The sequence below is a fragment of the Chiloscyllium plagiosum genome, chromosome 15, assembly GCF_004010195.1.
Source record: "Chiloscyllium plagiosum isolate BGI_BamShark_2017 chromosome 15, ASM401019v2, whole genome shotgun sequence".
NCBI lineage: Eukaryota > Metazoa > Chordata > Chondrichthyes > Orectolobiformes > Hemiscylliidae > Chiloscyllium > Chiloscyllium plagiosum.
Genome location: NC_057724.1, coordinates 58497835 through 58517095, shown reverse-complemented (window position 1 = coordinate 58517095; position 19261 = coordinate 58497835). Strand labels below are relative to the sequence as shown.

Below are 19261 nucleotides of genomic sequence, written 5' to 3'. Positions count from 1 at the left end.
AAGAATTTAAGAATACTATTTCAGTTCTAATTTGTATCAGGGAATTCAGCATTGCAACCACTAAAAATATTTGTTCTTAATACTCTTTTTCAATTGTGATTCGCTTCAACTTACACCTTCAATGAAAACAATTTTATCACTTAAATCCTGATCAACATATTAGATTACATTACATTACAGATTAGATTACATTACAGTGTGGAAACAGGCCCTTCAGCCCAACAAGTCCACACCGACCCCCCGAAGCGCAACCCACCCATACCCCTAACCTAACACTACGGGCAATTTAGCATGGCCAATTCACCTGACCTGCTCATCTTTGGACTTGGGAGGAAACCGGAGCACCCGGAGGAAACCCACGCAAACTCCACACAGTCAGTCGCCTGAGGCGAGAATTGAACCCGGGTTTCTGGCGCTGTAAGGCAGTAGTGCTAACCACTGTGCCACCGTGCCAGCTATTTTTTTTTCCCCAATCATACAAGAGACTCTATTTCTTAAATCTTATAACAGTAGTCCCTCAGCCATGGCAAGTGACACTCTAAGTTGAGTGACCTGAACAATTCATCATTCTCTGTCCTCAAGCATTTCATTCCATATCATGGACTCCAGTATTTTCTCAATATAAGATGATAAAAATTATTTAATTAAAGCTCCTTCAGGTCACTACAAGAAAGGTTTTCCAGAGTTAGGGAGTCAGAGCCTCTTTTGCATTCCCTAGCCACTGTCAGAATCCTTGGAAGAATCACTACAGTGTAATTTAGTGGCCTTAACTTTGAGTGTAAACTGGGGGTGGGGTAAGGAGAGAGAAGATTCACGTGAAAAGTTCAAATGCTGATGTTTGAAGAAGTTTGGCGGGCTCATAATAAGGAATGCTGAAAGGTACTGGTGCAGCAAACAATTAAGGCAGTACATGCAAGGAATTAGAGTAGAAAAATAAAGTCTTCTGCCAACTTGTTGTAATAGCTTGGTGAGCTTGGTAATAGCTCTGGAATACTTTGGGCAAGATTTGTACTTCACATTAAAAAAAAGCACACTTGCATTGAAGGCAGTACAGCATAGGTTTACGATATTGGCCCCTGGGATGAGGTGCTTGTCCTATGAACACAAGGCTGAATAATCTGAACCAAAATTTGAGCATCATTTCAAAACCAGAGTAAAACATCCCAATCTGAAAGCAGAAGCAAACTATTTTTTTTTTTTTTTTTTTTTTTACACACTCCTCTCTCATCATACTGCAAATTTACTTTACTAAAGTAGGGACACTGCAACTGATCTTAATATCTTTAGTTTAGAGGGGGATGGAAGATGCCAAAAAAGAAAAAAAATTCAGAATTTTAGCTTCCATTTGCTAACAAACTAGTCTTGCTGGCATTAATATCTAAATAGATTTGTATATGGTTGTAGTGATCTAGCTCTATTGCATGTGGCTATCAGTATAGTCTAATGCTTTGCCAACTTATTCTAACAAAAGCTGTAATAAATGCAGAGAAATCTTCCTTTTAGACACAGGCAGATGTCCCACTACACCATTTTAGAGTTCTGATAAGAACAGATTAAAATATTGCCACAAAAGTTCTTTTTGACGGAGTTAACAACTAACTGAAATACATCCAAATCGATCATCAATAAAGTAGATCAATTTTACTCATAGTGAAGCCATCAATTCCTGCATTCTGTTCATCCACAAAGTCCTGTGTTAATTCTGTATATGATTTGACTTTAATATAAACATAACATACTTGCACTGTTGAAGGGGAAGTGAAAGATGAACGAATGTTGCCCTATCTGCTAACACACAAAGCCAAAGTCATAATATTGCTCATCATTTTAGATTATACTTCCAGTCATAAAAAGGAAGGATTATTCACCAACAGACATTGGCTTTGGATTTCAACCATTTGTGCTTTTCAACAATCTAATTGCTTTGCAGCACTGTGGAGAAACGCTCAGTTGCGGGGACTCTTAACAATTTTACACGTGAAGAAATAAAAACATTGCCAACCATGAAGTCTAAATGCTGTGCTCCTTTTACTGCCAGCAACATCAGAAGATCATAACTTTCACCAAAATCTGAGACTGCATTCATCAAAAACAAATTCTGCACCAATAATAAATCTATATCACATGGTAGGGCCTGAAAAATAGGGATTCATCATTGACAGTACAAAAACATTAAGAGTAGACATACAAGATCACAAAATAGAAACTCTTAAGAAACTAACCAATGTTTCACTTTAACTGCCTGCAAGAATTGCAACAGTCTGCTGTACAAAGGCTGAATAATGAGAAAAACCTGCAAATACAGTAAAACTGTCAAATACAACTATTCTGAACATTTCAGGAGCTACACTGGTACCAAATCAACTATCACTTCAAATAGCAAAGGAAGAAGTTTTTTTGGCCCAAATTTAAGACATTGCCTACATATCAGTTAGAACAGTAAGTAAAGTATAGGGCTCCAAAAATCTGAACATCTGCACGATCAGTTGCAAACTGCATCTGATACGAACACCCTTTCTTTTCACAGATGTTAAAATGAGAGCTTATTACAAGTTTTGATAAAAATGGTTCTCTTATTCAAAATTAAGTTGTTAACTTCACAAAGTTAAATAATTTTCAACTGGAGTGGTTAGCTTGGCCGAGGTTGGACACTCCTATACTGTTTGGAGTTTAGCAGTAAAGCTCACATAAAAGATACAGAGGATGACAGGATAAATGTAGAGATTATGTCTCTTAAATGGGAGAATCCAGAACCAGGGGTTACCTTGTTTAAACAACAGGGCTTACCATTTAAAACACATCAGGCAAAAACTTCTCTCTCAAAAAGGTCCTGAGTCTTTATAACTCTCTTCTTCAAATGATGGCGGAAACCGAAACCTTGAATAATTTAAAGCAGAGGTAGATAGATTCTTGTTAGGCAAGGGGTTGGAAGGATATATGGGGTACTCAGGGAAGTGGATTTGAGGTTATGGGTGGAGCAGGCACAATAGGCTGATCAGCCTATAGCTGGTCCTTTTCTTGGTATCTTGTTTAAATTATCCAGAGAAAGTGATAACATTCTTACAGATATTCATGATCTTGAAATCTGCAGAGTCTGTGACACAGTAAATTAAAGTGTACACAAGAGGAGAAGGAAATGACTCGTGCTTTATTTTCCAAATTCAACTTAGCAAGAAAGTGCTGCTACTGATCTATCAAGTCCACATAGAAACATTAATGAAAATTCGGTTGTGAATGCTCCGGAAGATTTTTAATTTATTACAAACACTGTTGAAGGTTCAAACAAAAGCTTGAATTTACATAAAATCACAGAGTCAAATTCAAATAACCCTAAATCCCAGTTGTGGCAAAGTTATTGCCATCCCTGCCAAAAGGAAACCCAATAAAAGAATACCCATAAAAAGTCAGTTCCAGAGTAGTAATTCCAGATTAGGTAAACTACTGCACTGTTGTACAACTGCACCAGAGTGCTAATTTTGGGACAAGCCTGCAGTAATATCTGCAAATGCTTTTGTCCAAACCCTGAAAAGAAATGTACGAACCAAGACATCTTTAATGCAAATGAAACTAGACTGCTTTACCACTTTATCAAAGTGTTCGCTAATGTTTAAAGGTGAAATGCATAATGGTTGAAAACAAAGATAAACACATGTCATTGCTAATATCTGTAATAACAAGGATGGTATCAAAAAGCTGCTATTTCTTGGGATTGAATAGTCCAAGTCATCACTTTGCTTTGGCAAATGTCAAAGCACTAACCACACAATGAGAAGAACAAAATAAACTGATGCCTGTCAATCTGAGGGGCACTGATCAGGAAAATGTACAGAATGATTCAATGGACAAGGAAAATTATCACCCTAATATCCCGAACAGACCAAAAACTAACTACACGCTCACTTGCCCATTTCCAAAACTTAAGTCACCAATGCCAGAGATGCTCTGGCTTTGTTTTGTAGCATAAGCACACAGTTGACTGCATGGATAATATGATGGGCTCATCTAAAAACAGCTTGTTAATCAGAAAAAGATTGAATCTTCCTAGTGCTAACCCTCAAAAAGTTTTCAATGGCTTTAACTACACATGGTCAGATCATTGTAAGGTGTGATTAAATTGAAAACTAAGGTATTTTTCACATTTTTACCACAGCACTTCTATTTGTTTTATTTTCAACACTGCATCTGTCAGGACTTGCTTAGCTATCTTAAACCTCCAATTGACAAATTTGTGGACAGGTGTCCTGTATTTGGCTTACTGCTATTTTACTGTACATAATTATTGGTTCATGTTATGACAGGTGCAATTCAACTGAACACTGGAAAATCTCTAGGGTGATATTCTAAAATGTGGATTTGTTCAACCATGCATAGCAGGATTCATGATCCCATAGAGACACATTAAAGTTACTGCTTTCATGTACTCCCAGTTCCCTTCTAAACAAAAACTTCCAGCAGATTCACTGCACCCTGTATAACACAATGACAAAGCTTTAATACAATCTGCAATATCAAAAAAAAACTGCCATTTTTAAAAACCATAACCATCCCTTTTATCCCCCACAGCTGTCGGAAATTTTAAAAACTCCATGATACTAAAATTTTCTCAACAAAAAAATTAAAAATTTAATATCAACATTATGAACTCATGGAACATATGGTCTTACAATAGTGCTGTGTTAACATGCATTGGAAAAGTCCCAATTGCAAAACATTTAAATATTGATATGCTTGATATTCGAAAGTCACAAAAGATATTTTGTAAAGTTCAGCGATTAATTAGTTTAAGTTTTATTGAAGATTTGCTGTGCTTGACTCCATAAATTAGATAATTAATAACTGTTTATTGAATGTTATTCTTTATTAGAAATGCTAATCAGTCCATTTGGTCATAAAATTGTAGTTTACCTCTCAAATCTAAAAATATTTAAACTCTTTCTAGGTCCATCAAAATCTGGGTAAACCCATCCTTTTGCCATAACAGTTTAAATTTACATCCACAAAAAGAAAATTAGTTTTAAACAAATGGCCCATAGTTTTTTCTCATTACTGTGATTTCCAATAACAAAAATACAATATTTAATACTTAACCAAGGTGCTTAATACTTTAGCATACAAGGAAACAGATACTGGTTAAACTGGCGTATTCTTTCAAGATTTAAAACCAGTTAAAATTATGAAATGTTACACACCTCTGTTTCTGTGATAGACTTCAACAAACTATTTGAGATTATTCGAAAGCAAGTTGTTGTACACTTAGTAATCACGAGCTTCGCAATTTACATATGAGGCCTATCTTTCCAGATAGCAACATTCTACAGGTCTCTGGATAAACCAGCTCAAAATCACAGGATTCCATTTCTAATCATAGAATCCTACAATGTGGAAACGGGCCATTTGGCCCAACAAGTCCACACCGACCCATTCCCCTACTCTATTACTCTACAATTACCCTTAACCAACGTACCTAACCTACACATCCATGAACACTATGGGCAATTTAGCATGGCAAATTCACCCAACCTGCACATCTTTGGATTGTGGGAGGAAACTGGAGCACCTGCAGAAAACCCATGCAGATATGGGGAAAATGTCCAAACTCCACACAGACAATCACCCAAGGTTGGAGTCAAACCCAGATCCCTTGCACTGCAAGGCAGCTAACCACTGAGCCATTCTGCCACTCTAACGTAGCTTTTAACATTTTAAAAATAAATCAATCTGATTTTTAACTTTTCTTTTTGGCCTTACTGAATTTAGGTAACGATGTTTTAACCACAAGCATGCATTTAGAAGTATTCAATGTATTAATGGTGGGCATGAATGCAATCGATACAAGCAATTTTTCAGCAGAATTGTATAAAAACTGCAAAAGGTTTAAGAGAATTAATGTCAAAGAATACCTTAAACATCACCCACTATGATGTCATTGCATGGACTTGGAAAACAGCTTTGGACTATGAATTCCTTTGGAACAGTAATAGAAGTAAGATCCACCATCTGGGTCTGAGTCTTTCTCAGTCTCTATAACAATGGCTATCACATCAGTGTAATTTGTACATAGTGGTGATCATACAATAAACTACATCTTGTTTCAGACAAGAGACCTTTCTCTTCAGATCGAATAGTCATCCTCTATCTCATTAACGAAGCAAAGCCTGTAGATGCCTACCAGGAAAATGATGGTGGCAGCTGTTCCATCAATGTCTCATAAAACATTGTGGGTAGTGGTGAGGATACATCCTGAATATATTCTAATCCTACTCATGAACAAAATTAGCAGATTTGTAAAAATTTAATTTCACAATCTGCCATGGTAGGATCTGATACCTCCAACTGGATAGTGCATCATAAATCACTAGGACAGAGTCACTTTGCGTCTGAAACAATGATGACAAAATTTCTGCCACGGTGTGCCAACACCAAATCCCTTAATGCTAACCATAGCTGTTACAATAAATTCCTGTCTGCACACTGTCCTACATCAGCCCCCCCCCAAAAAAGTGATAAATCATGAATATGATGGAAAGAGAGAATTTGTTGTCAAAGCGTTTTACCTTGAACTCAAGACAAACCTAAGAATGCCAAATTCACATTATCATAATTTTTACTACAGGCAAACACTACTAATTGGATAATAAGGTGACACGAACTGGCCATGTGTCATGGAGAAAGAAACAGGAATTGCTGGTTTATCAAGGTCTGAGCTAATTCAAGAAAGGCACAAGACTTGACTATTTTCTCTTTTTCTTTGCAAAGAACTGCCAATGAAATTATGTTGCTTTCTAGACAGTAATACATTCTTTTACTGACTGCTTGACTGATTATTTAAATTGGGTTTTAATGTAATTATCAGGAAACCAAGAGTTGATGAGCTTAAAGCTCATGTTGCTTTCCCCATGAAATGCCTCAGTCAGAATCCAAATGCCAACCAATGCAGCACCCTTGTCATCGCCAGTATATGCTGTGATGGTTTGGCTTTTTGTCTGGAGGGATGAAATGCAAAAAGCTCCAGAAGTAGGTTTCTTTTTGATATTAAAGTCAAAGAATCTGCAGAGCCTAGGCATACTGATCAATATAAAAGACATGAAGTTGTAATATATGAACTTGGAATTTTGAACACCAAGAGTTTTTAACATCAGGGACCATGATTGCAGTAAAATGAGCTATAACACGATTTTAAAATAGCTCCAGAAGTCATGTGGTCTAGAAGAGATGCTAATTTTCAATAAAGCCTCCCAATTGGGTTATAATAAACATCTCTGGCTGGATTTCCTGCAGAATTTCACATTTGCTATTGTTTGAGCTATCTGGAAAATACCCATGAACAATACGCAACAGCCACCGTGTGTGTAGAAACTGCCAAATATGAAGGAAACTTAACAAAGCCCATAATGAAAAAGATGCTGAAAATTCCATTTAATTGAATGGGTTCTTAAAAGTTTTGACACGGAGATCATAAGCCCTTCATTAACATGGATTTCTGCCAGTGTGCCAACTGTCAACTATAACACGACTGAAACTTAACCAAGTTTACAAAAAAAAGTGCATTTTTTTGTCATCTTAAAAGATCTGTCACTCTTATTTCTTCATATAGTTTTACACATGGACAAATCAAGAGAAAACTGAGAAATGTCATGCTTTTAAAAATTCAAGATGTTCTAAGCAACTTCAGGAGTGGAAAAAAAAGTGATTTATTTACCCGCCCAACTTGGTCAAAGCATATAGGTGGAAAAGCATATGAAAACAGACCCTCAGCTACCACTGAAGCAACACATACAAATGTCAATAAGCTAACCACACAAATTTACTGAGGTTTATGGGAACAGGATAAGAGGATAGGCAAAGGACACAGCAATGCATGATGGCATGCTGGCCATACATAAGAATTCAGATTTTCTGACTATCCCCTGTTCAGTAATTCTGTATAGCAACTTCAAAATCAATGACAAGACAAGCCTTAAAACTAAAGTGCTTCCTCCTCCTCTTCTGGCCAACGTACAAGACAGCACAACTGCAAAGTAATCACTTCCCACATCCCTTTAATAGACAAGTTCAATTCTACTCAAAAATCTGGATGAGATATCAGAATATACCAGAGGGTACGAACTAACTCAAAACCAATATCAAAATCAGAAAATACTACAGATTCAACCCCTTTTTTGAAATAATTTTAATAAGTTTCACAAGATACCCCCTACCATACATTTTTATTTGTGGGTTTCGTATTCCATAAACGTTTCTAAAATTATGGTCCTAGGACAATATATATTTCAGGTATTGGAAATGTAGTTTTAAAAAAATTACAATGAGATCCAGGCATTTCCCTAAAATGGGCTACCACATTACGACACGATTTTCCATCAAGGCAATTTCGGAATATAGGAACATAGGAGCAGAAACAATTCATTCAGCCCCAAGCCCAGCATACCATCCTAGGCCATGGATAACCATCTATTTCAGTGACATTTCCCTAGTTTCCCCAAATCTGTCAATGTCATTAGTACCTAGAAATCTAACATTTGTCTAGAAAATAATGACTGATCTTTCACAGCCCTCTAGCAGAGATTTCTAAAAACTTCCAACCCCGAGTGAAGACGTTCCTCATTTCAGTCTTAAGAGGCGTGCTCCTTATTCTGAGACTGAATCCATTGGTTTTACACATTTTCTGACTGAGGAAGCATAATTTCTGCACCCATTCTGTCTCACCCTTTTAAAAATGTTGTTAAGTTTCAATGAGAAGTTGCAATGATAATCCAACATTTTAAATATATATTCCAATGTTTAATTTTAAAATCAAGGTCACCTGACAAGATGTTAATGTTCAATTCTCTTTCATCCTCTACATTATTCCACACAGTTTCCCACAAGGGAAAAGAGATTCTTGATCAGTTTCCCACAAGGGAAACTGATCAAGAATCTCTTTTCCAGTCGAAGGTGGACAATTCTACAAACAATTAGCTTCTGCACTGGAAGAGCTTCTAATCATAAGCCGAAAAACATCATGTACAAACTAAACGCAAAACTATCTTGTCGTCTGCTTACATATTGAATTAAGCACGTCTAGAGAACGCAATGACATTATGAATAAACATGAAATAACTAAAATTAGACATTTTTAATTTGGTAGATTCAAAATCCACATAACATTTTGAATCATTAATAGTTTCAAGAAAAAAAAATGCTGAGGACCGGGTAATTTCATAAAATCATATTTACTGCATAAATTGTAAACATGAAAATGTTTCAAATTGTTTAAAAATCTTTTACAAACAGAAAAAGACTCATCATATATTTTAATAAAGCAGCAAATGTTAGCACCAACAGGTTGAACTATTTAAAGAAATTTTTGTGACTACACAAAATGCTTTTCTGATAAATAAGTCTGTGTAAAGTCCGCACTGTGGAATTTATTACCTATTCTCAGGGTCATCGTCATAGTCATCACTGGTACATGGGGGAATATTTTTTGAATTTCCCTCCGCTTCATCACCTGTAATGATAAAGGCTACATTTTAGTTGAGAGTTCCCATATTTTCAGAATATTCATGAATTTAAAAACAGAGCGATCTCTATTACACGGCGACAATCTAGCAACGTTTTTGGAATTTTATTCTCTACCGTTCATAGATTTTTTGTCCCTTCCCTTCTCCTACCTCCAACTGCATTTTCTTTTTTTAGGTACAACAGGCTTAAGTTTTCTTCCAGTTACAGTACAAGAACTTTCAACTGAAATATTGCATTCTGCCCACCCCTCCACAATGATGTCTGCTAACTGATGAGTTAGGTTTCCAAGTTCAGATTCCAGCATCTGCAGAATTTTGTCTTCGTTGGCAAGTGAAGACAGGTTGAAAATTACGGTCCAATCTTAAAATTAACCTAAATGCCTCAACTTCTCACATTTCTATTTCCTAATTTTCTTTTTCTAGCATTAGAATATCAGAACGGAGAATTTAATCACTAATCTAAGCTATTTTGTGGCCCTTCATCTTGTTGCGAAGTAACCCAGAATGTCAGGTGCGGCACAAGGCCTGTTCCACATATGAATTGGGCAACATAACTCAACAGCATTGTTGAGCAAGGAGTGGAGCCTGCGCTGGCTATGCAAATTCAAAACAAAACCTAGTTGGGTGCCCATAAAACCTTTCAATTCAAATTTGAATTGAAGTTCAGTTATTTCCAAGATTACATGGAAGAACCTGCAGTTTTCAGCATTTTGTCAAATGGCAACTTCCCTACCAAGATTCACTTGCCAGCCAATCTGCATCCTCTTCTCATTCAGTATACACTGCTGTTCCCTTTGAAACTTAGTCATGTTTTGCTTCAATGCATCAAGACAAAAAGTTTCAACAGTGCATTTCTTCCCTTCAGCAATAGGTAAATGAAATAAATTTTATTAATTAGTTAGCCACTGAAATTAGAGTTTAATGTAACTTCAACAGTAAAATCAAAAAACTTCTCCGAAGCTGTTAAAATTTTATGTAATATAAAAACATTACATTGAAAAGAAAATTTACTTGTGTAATAACTCAGTGTTAATGTCTCATCAAGAGACTATATTGACATTGTGCTGGTCACAAACTATACTGAAAAAAATGACATTGGCACAACAGTTGGAGAAGTTCTAGACAAAGGGATTGCAACCCAAAAAGATGTTGAAACCAATAATTAATGGAACAGAGTTTAACAAGTTAGTTGGCTAATGCTACTAAGTGATGAATAAAAATTCAAGCTTTCTTTTAAAATACATACTGATAAAAGTTATACTTTACATAATCAATGATGTTTTGCAATGGGCACTACTTGCAAAAGTGTGGAATGAGGGAAGCCTTTTAAAAGGGTTTTGACAAGCTAATGTATGAAAGGCTTCTTTGTAAAATGGGAGTCAGTGATATTAGTGGCAATTATATTGAACTGAACTGAAAATTAGCCAGAAAGTACAAGGAAGCATTTGTTGCATGTATCTCTAGTAATGTTTGGAAACTAAACAGACAATCTTGAGACATCCATCAGGAATTCAGGTTGAGACCATTACTCTTCATTACTGTTGTTGTTAATAGTGATCTTGGAATCATTCCACAAGACTGTAGGAAACAGTAATAGGAGTAAGCTTTTCGGCTGCTTGAGCCTGTTCTGCCATTCAAATAGGATCATGACTGATCTGACATTCCTTACATCCACTTTCTGGCCCTTTCCATGTAACCCTTGATTCCCCAACTGATCCAAGAATCTACCTCAGCCTCAAAATATACTTAAGGACTCTCCCCTATCGCACTCTGTGGCAAGGAGTTCCAAAGAATCTAGATGATGCTTGCTAACTTCAAGTCGACTGTGATGTGCTGGGTGACTGCGCTTGACCAGCAAATTATGCTGAATATGTAGGAGGTACTACACCGTATGTGCGGACGGAATAAATGCTCTAAAGCAATAAAGCATAGGGCCACCCTGTGGACCAGTGGTGGTGTCCCTGACCCTGGACCAGGGAGGCCTGGGTTAAAGTTCTAGGTGCTTCACAGGTGTGTAATAACATCTCTCAACAGGTCGATTAGAAAAACAGGTTAAATGATAAAAAGCAAAAATGGTTTAAGAAAGTGGGAGAGACTTGGTCATTCTAGTGTTACTTCTCTCAAGGTTTACAAGCCCGCCTGTGGAGTAATGGCTAAAGCAACAAGATTGATAAGTCAATTGACTAAAAGGCAAAGCATGCTAATCTACCCTCTTACAATACCTTGCTAGGACCTCAGTTAGTGTGGAGCATCCAATTTTGGTCCCCATTTTAGAAATGTGACATAATTTAATATATATTTACCAACCTGTGGCAACCATTAGGATAGGCTAATTCTGTTTTCTGCAAATTGCTAATTTTAAAAAAATGAACCGGTAAAATCATTAATCCAAGGTCACGATACTTGTTGGCATATTACAAAGCCAGAATAAAAGCAAAATATTGAGTATGCTGGAAATCTGAAACAAACACAGAAAATGCTACAGTATCTCAGCATATATATATATATATATATGGAGGTGCTAATGTTAGACTGGGATGGACAAAGTTAAATATCTCACAATACCATGTTATTTTAAGAACATAGAACAATACAGCACAGAACAGGCCCTTCGGCCCTCGATGTTGCGCCAACCTGTGAACTACTCTCAGCTCGTCCCCTTACACTATCCCAAAATTATCCATGTGCTTCTCTAAGGATTGTTTAAATCTCTCTAATGCGGCTGAGTTGACTACCTTAGCAGGTAGGGCATTCCACGCCCTTACCACACTCAGCATAAAGTACTTGCCTCTGGCATCTGTCTTAAATCTATCACCCCTCAATTTGTAGTTATACTCTCTCGTACAAGATGATGTCATCATCATAGGAAAAAGTCATTCTCTGTCTACCCTATCTAATCCTCTGATCATCTTTTACAGGTTGATCATCCAACAGGTTTTTGTGAACGTACTAGCTATTGGACAGCTGCCTGATGAAGGAGCAGCGCTCTGAAAGCTAGTACTTCCAAAATAACCTGATACTTTACATATATTATACGTACTCCTCACCCACGCTCCCCCACCCTCCCTAACCCATCCCCACAGGTGCAGCAGAACAATTCAGTCTCCACCATACATGGTTTTAAAATTAGAGCTACTGTCAAGTCAGTACAATGATACTCCATGCAATGAAGTGAGATGATACCGTCACAAATGAAGCCAATTAAAACTTCTACTTGCGAAAACATTTAGAACAAGTGCACACAAAGTTAAAAGTAACATGCAAACAAAGGAAGTTTTTCTTCATGTTGCACAGCAGCTGGTTAAGGTCTGGAATGCATTGCCTAAGAGGGTGGTGAAGGCAGATACAATCAAAGCATTCAAAAAGGAATCAGTTCTCAGAAGAATGTTTAAAGTTACATGCAGAAGCCAGGGAATAGAATTCTGAACTATTCATCCGGAGAGCTGTTGCAAACAAGGGTGAATGGCCTCCTGCACCCTAATAATTCTGAGATTCTGTGACAAATCTTAATTCTAGAATATGCCAAAGTTCAGCAGTCTTGTTAATCCACAATGACAACACTGGTTTCATGTGACAGTAGTCCATAACCAGGGATTAAATATTTCCAAAGACAAGTTGGCCAAGAGGACGTTCAAAGGGAATTATTTTCATTTATATGTGCAATAAATCATCAAATGTTTCAGCTAATGTGAACAAATACATGCATTAATAAATGCCTGGTGTAGCATATTTCCATCTTCAGCTGACAGCAACTGCAATAGCATCAAAAACATTAGGTCAATACTATAATGCAATTGAGGTTAACTGTTTTGATTGTTGCCTTGCTAGGATAACCCAATCAATAAGAGCTCAGAAAAGACATGATTTGTTTGATAAGGTTATTTGAAAAAGTCCACAAAGTAGACAACAGAGTCATTTTGTAGTTAGCATTGCCATCTCAAGCATCAGGGATCACCCTTGGGCGACTGTGTGCAGTTTGCACATTCTCCATATGTTTGCTCTGGTTTCCTTCCACAATTCAATGTTGTTCAGATTAAGTGGATTAGCCATAGGAAATGCAGGGTTACTGGGATAGGGTAGAGGGGTGGGTCTGGGTGGGACGCTCTTTGGAGGGTCAATGGGTTGAACAGTCTGCTTCCACACTAGGAATTTACAAATCTATGAAAATATGTGATGCGTTGAAAAATGACTAATGAAAAGAAAATCACATTAATAGAAGCACACCTACCTGATGACTGGCAAAAACCTGATCCTGTAGTGAGAACAATGTTTTCCATGATAGGCTGTATCTTTTGTTCATCACTGCTACGTTCTCCAGGCATGTCCTGCTTGTCCTCTTGTTCAGTTCCTTCATCGTCATCTGACGATGAAGAAGAGCTTTGCTTTTTCTCCACACCTCGTTTCTTTCGTTTCAATTTTGCTTTTTCTGGAGCAGAATTTGTGGGAACTTTCTCATCTTTTGATGAATCATCCCTATCATCCTTGGTTATCTGTCTTTTTGTTTTCTTTGAAGCTGATTTTTTAGCAGCACCAATTTTACTCAAGTTCTTTATTTCTTTTTCTAGGTCAGAATCATAGTTCGAAGAGTCTGAACGATGCTGTCTTTTTTTGTTAGCAACACTTATCCTTTTACTGGATCTTTTTCTCTCTTTTCCACCAAAATCTGAGCTTGAGGATGAGCACTTCCTTTTCCGTTTAAGACTACTAGACTGTGGCATTCGTTTTCTTAAGCCAAACAAACTAGTCCTTTTAATAATTTTTTGGGATGAATCACTATCTTTGTTATCCACCTCTGAGGAACTCCCACACTTCACTGCAGCCTTTTTCAATACCTCAGGGATTTCATCTGAGTCAGAGGTAGTTTGCACACTAGCTTGATGTGGTGTATCTGACTTATTAGGATCAGATTCTTGCATCTCGCACTTGAGACTTTTGCTGACCGTTTTTGATTGGCCAGATTTTACTTTCCCTGAAGAGTCAACTTTGTCTTTACCTTTAGCTTCCCTTTTTAATCTTCTACGCTTTTTATCACCACCAGTACTATCAGTGTCTTCTTCAGATCTGGAGTTCACAATTCCTGTTCCACCAGGACGCCTCAGGGGTGTAGTTTTTATGCGAGGTGATCGCCTGGTATCAGCATCTTCTGATAGAACTGAAGTATCATTTACAGGATCATTTTCAAGATCATCTTCAATTACTTCATCTGATTTTTTCTTCTTTTTTGAAATTTTTAAATTTCCGCTTTGAATTTTTTTCCTGACTTTTTTGTCTTTAATGGAATCTTCTGCAGCACTGATTCTTTCTCCACCTTCGACGTCGTCATGACTATCCACTCCATATCCAGTGTCATCGCCATCAGCTTCATTTCCATCGTTGTCGCCATCACTGCCTGCATCACTCTCCACCACATGCCCTTTGTTTCCATCGTTATTATCCACTACCTCAGCAGCATCACTCCCATTAGCCACTGCCTCAGCAACTTCATTATCCTCTGCCTCAGTAGTGTCCCTCCCATTATCCTCCATCTCAGCAACACCTTCAGCATCATCTATTGTTGCAACACCTTGTCTATCCTTAAACATTTTTTTCTTGCCTGCATCTTTTGCACTTTTTTTAGCTCCCTTAAGTGAAGCTGGGGTCAACTTACTTAAAGATTCACACTTAGCTGAAGATTTAGCACTGGAATCAGAGTCAAACTCTGAGGATTTTTCAGAATTCTGATTTTCAGCAGGTGCTTTAGCTGATGTAGTATCTAACAATGTGCTATTACTAGCAGAATTATCCATTGCATCCAGATCTGGTAGCAACGAGTCAGTTGCCCCAAACAAACCTTCAGTTAATGAAGCAACAGAACCCATATCTAAAGCTTCATCTAAACTGTTAAGCAATGTTGCTTCACCCATCTCGGACTCTAATACAAGACCTGTATTTTCAGTATTAGCAACAACTTCGTTTTTGACCAACAGATCTTCATTTGATATACAATCAGTTTCAATTCTAGGCATTCTTGAATCCAGTACTAGTGGACTGATTTGTTCGACTGACATTTGTTGGTCTTCAGTAATCTTGTCTGGTTCACTTGGCACTAAGGATACTTCCATCTGATCAGATTCATCTTCAGCTGAAACAGAGTTTTCTGCAATTGTCCGATCAGGTAATAAATCGTTCTCCTTGTTAGTGGAATCCAATACCTCAAATTTCTTAACACAATCTTGCAATGATCCAGCATGTTTCTTACTCTTTTCCTTTTCCAAGTCCTGAATCTCTTTATCTACAACTTCTTCCAATGCAAGATGAACTTTCTTTAGATCTCCAAGCACAGACTTAAAAGCTTTCAATTGTCTCATGCTTACATTAGGCTCAGATTCATTCAAATCTTTCTGTTTTAAGAAATTAACAAAACTCATATTCAAGTTAGCTGTTGTATCTATTAACTTGCGAGCCTTCTTCAGAATTTCTTTTGGCACTTTCAGTGCCTTATAAGAATATAAAATGCTTCCAGAACCTGGAGGAAGGGTTGTTAACGTGTCTTCATCCTTTTCTTGACCGTTACAACCTTTACTGGAAATTCTCTGAGTATTTTTATACTCATGATCCATAGACTTGTCACTGTCATGAGGACCTGGAGATTTGCATTTATCACTGTCCAATTTAAATTTATCAAAGTCTCTCCTTTTTCTGTTTTGTTGCCACAGCTGATCAAGACACTCAAATACACTGTCACATGCAGTCACCAAATCCAATAAAGGCTCTGGGTTACATACATAGCAGTACCACTTTTTGTTTTCATCCATAATATTGGATAGTTCCTTCCTGCCCAAGTTTCGCAATATGCAGCTTTTGCAAAATGCATTGTGACAAAAATCACAACAAATCAGATTTCCACCTTCAGCACACCATCTGCAATACAGAAGGAAATGAAGAATAAAAACAAAGCATATACATCAAGAAAGAACCAGAGTTTTGGATCTTCTCAGCTATCAATTGCAACAGGTAGAACAATGCAGAAAGATCTATCCACATCATCTACACAGCACTTTAGTGAATAGCACCTAATTATTTTTTTCTTTTTGAACTCATTTAGATGTTGGAAATGAATTCTCATTAAAAACATCTTTATCTGTCTCCTGACTGAAGCTGCTAGCTCGAAAGGGCAGGGTGTCAGGATACTTTTGCCTCAAACTCAGCTCCCTGTTGGCCAACAGTGCTATACTTTGGACCAAAGGGTCTGTTTCTGTGCTGTATATCTATACACCTTTTGGAGATTACAGCCACTCAGATGGTTGTTATGGACCAGGAGAAAGTGAGGACGGCAGATGCTCGAGATCAGAATCAAGAGATTGGTGCTGGAATTTCTGGGACACCCGCACCCACCAACGCCACCACCTCGTGGCTGAACACTTCAACTCCCCCTCCCACTCAGTCAAGGACATGCAGGTTCCTGGGCCGCCTCCACCTCCAAACTATTACCACCACACGCCTGGAGGAGAAACGCTTCATATTCCTCCTTGGAACCCTGCAACCACACGGGATAAATGTGGATTTCAACAGCTTCCTCATTTCTCTTCCCACCCCCCATAACTATCTTTCAATCTCACAAATGACTACTCGTTCTGGATTTAAGTTTGCCCACTCAGCTGGAACGTTCATTTTCAGACGCTTCAACACCATACTAAGTATCATCACCAGTGAGCCTCCCGTGAAGCACTGGTGCTATGGCCCACTTTTTATTTGTTTTTAGGTTTCCTTGAGTCAGTGATGTCATTTCCTGTCCGTTTTCTCTGGAGTGATAAATGGAATCCAAGTCAATGTGTTGACATCGCCAGAGGAAATGACATCAAAGGAAACCAAAAGGCAAATAAAAAGCAGGCCATACCACCAGTGCTTCACCAGAGACTCACTAATGATGGTACCTAGCATGGTGATGAAACGTCTGAAAACAAACCTTCCAGCTCACTGAGCAAACCTACACCCAGAACCTCAACCTGAGCTATAAATCTACTCAAAACTCTGACTATTCTTTGCTGTACAGAGGTCAGGACCAGATTTGAGTTGGAGGACAACAGAGCCATAACTGTTTCCAGTAGGAAAAACAAATTACAATTAAACAGAAAACAAAGATTAATTTTCCATCGTTTACACAACCAGCCAGAAAACTCTACCAAGATACAGAGAAAGAAAACTGAAGTCTGTGCTGCTATCTCAGAAGATAACAATGAAAACTACTTTGAAATAGAGTCTAGAGATGTACAGCATGGAAACACACCCTTCAGTCCAACTTGTCCATGCCAACCAGATATCCCAACCCAAACTAGTCCCACCTGCCAGCACCCAGCCCATATCCCTCCAAACCCTTCCTATTCATATACCCATCCAGATGCCTTTTCAATTCTGCAATTGTACTTGCCTCCACCACTACTTCTGGCAGCTCATTCAATACATGCACCTCCCTTTGCGTGAAAACGTTGCCTCTTGGGTCTCATTTATATCTTTCCCCTCTCACCCTAAACCTATGCCCTCTAGTTCTGGACTCCCCCATCCCAGGGAACAGACATTATCTATTTATCCTATTCTTGCCCCTCATGATTTTATAAACCTCTACAAAGTCACCCCTCAGCCTCCAACGCTCCAGGGAAAACAGCCCCAGCCTATTCAGCCACTCCTGATAGTTCAAATCCTCCAATCCTGGCAACATCCTTGTAAATCTTTTCTGAACCCTCTCAAGTTTCACATCTTTCCAACACGAAGGAGACCAGAATTGCACGCAATATTCCAACAGTGGCCTAACCAATGTCCTGTACAGCCGCAACATGACCTCCCAACTCCTGCACTCAATACTCTGACCAACGAAGGAAAGCATTCCAAATGCCTTCTTCACTATCCTATCTAACTGCGACTCCACTTTCAAGGAGCTGTGAACCTGCACTCCAAGGTCTCTTTGTTTAGCAACAGTCTATAGGATCTTACCATTAAGTGTATAAGCCTTGCTAAAGTGTGCATTCCCAAAATGCAGCACCTCGCATTTATTAAATTAAACTCCATCTGCCTCTTCTCAGCCCAGTGGCTCATCTGATCAAGATCCCGTTGTAATCTGAGGTAACCTTCTTCGTTGTCCACTACACCTCCAATTTTGGGGTCACCTGAAAACTTACTAACTATACCTCTTATGCTCACAGCCAAATCATTTATATAGATGATGAAAAGTAGTGGACGCAGCACCGACCCTTGTGGCACTCCACTGGTCACAGGCCTCCAGTCTGAAAAACAACCCTCCACCACCATCCTCTGTCTTCTCCCTTTGAGCCAGTTCTGTATCCAAATTGATCATCCTCCCTGTAATCCATGAGATCTAACCTTGCTAACCAGTGTCCCATGGGGAACCTTGTCGAACACCTTACTGAAGACCATATATATCACGTCCACCGCTCTGCCCTCATCAATCTGCTTTGTTACTTTTTCAAAAACTCAAATCAAGTTTGTGAGACATGATTTCCCATGCACAAAGCCATGTTGATTATCCCTAATCAGTCCTTATCTTTATAAATACACGTAGATCCTGTCCCTCAGGATTTCCTCCAACAACTTGCCCACCACTGACGCCAGGCTCACTGGTCTACAGTTCCCTGGCTTGTCCTTAACACCTTTCTTGAACAGTGGCACCAAGTTAGATAACCTCCCCTCTTCCAATACCTCACCTGTGACTATCGATGATACAAATATATCAGCAAGGGGCCCATCAATACTTTCCCTAGCTTCGC

At 38.3% G+C, this 19261-nt stretch overlaps 1 protein-coding gene across 3 annotated transcripts in view; it reads right to left on the bottom strand.

Moving 5' to 3' along the window:
* Positions 1 to 19261, bottom strand: part of atrx (ATRX chromatin remodeler) — a 241124-nt gene that overhangs the window by 126840 nt on the left and 95023 nt on the right. For all 3 annotated transcript variants that reach the window (XM_043704988.1, XM_043704987.1, XM_043704986.1), the window contains 2 exons: positions 13732 to 16403; positions 9415 to 9490 (listed from right to left, as the gene is read on the bottom strand). In XM_043704988.1, coding sequence (XP_043560923.1) covers positions 9415 to 9490; positions 13732 to 16403 — 2748 coding nt within the window. The remainder of the gene's footprint in view (positions 1 to 9414; positions 9491 to 13731; positions 16404 to 19261) is intronic.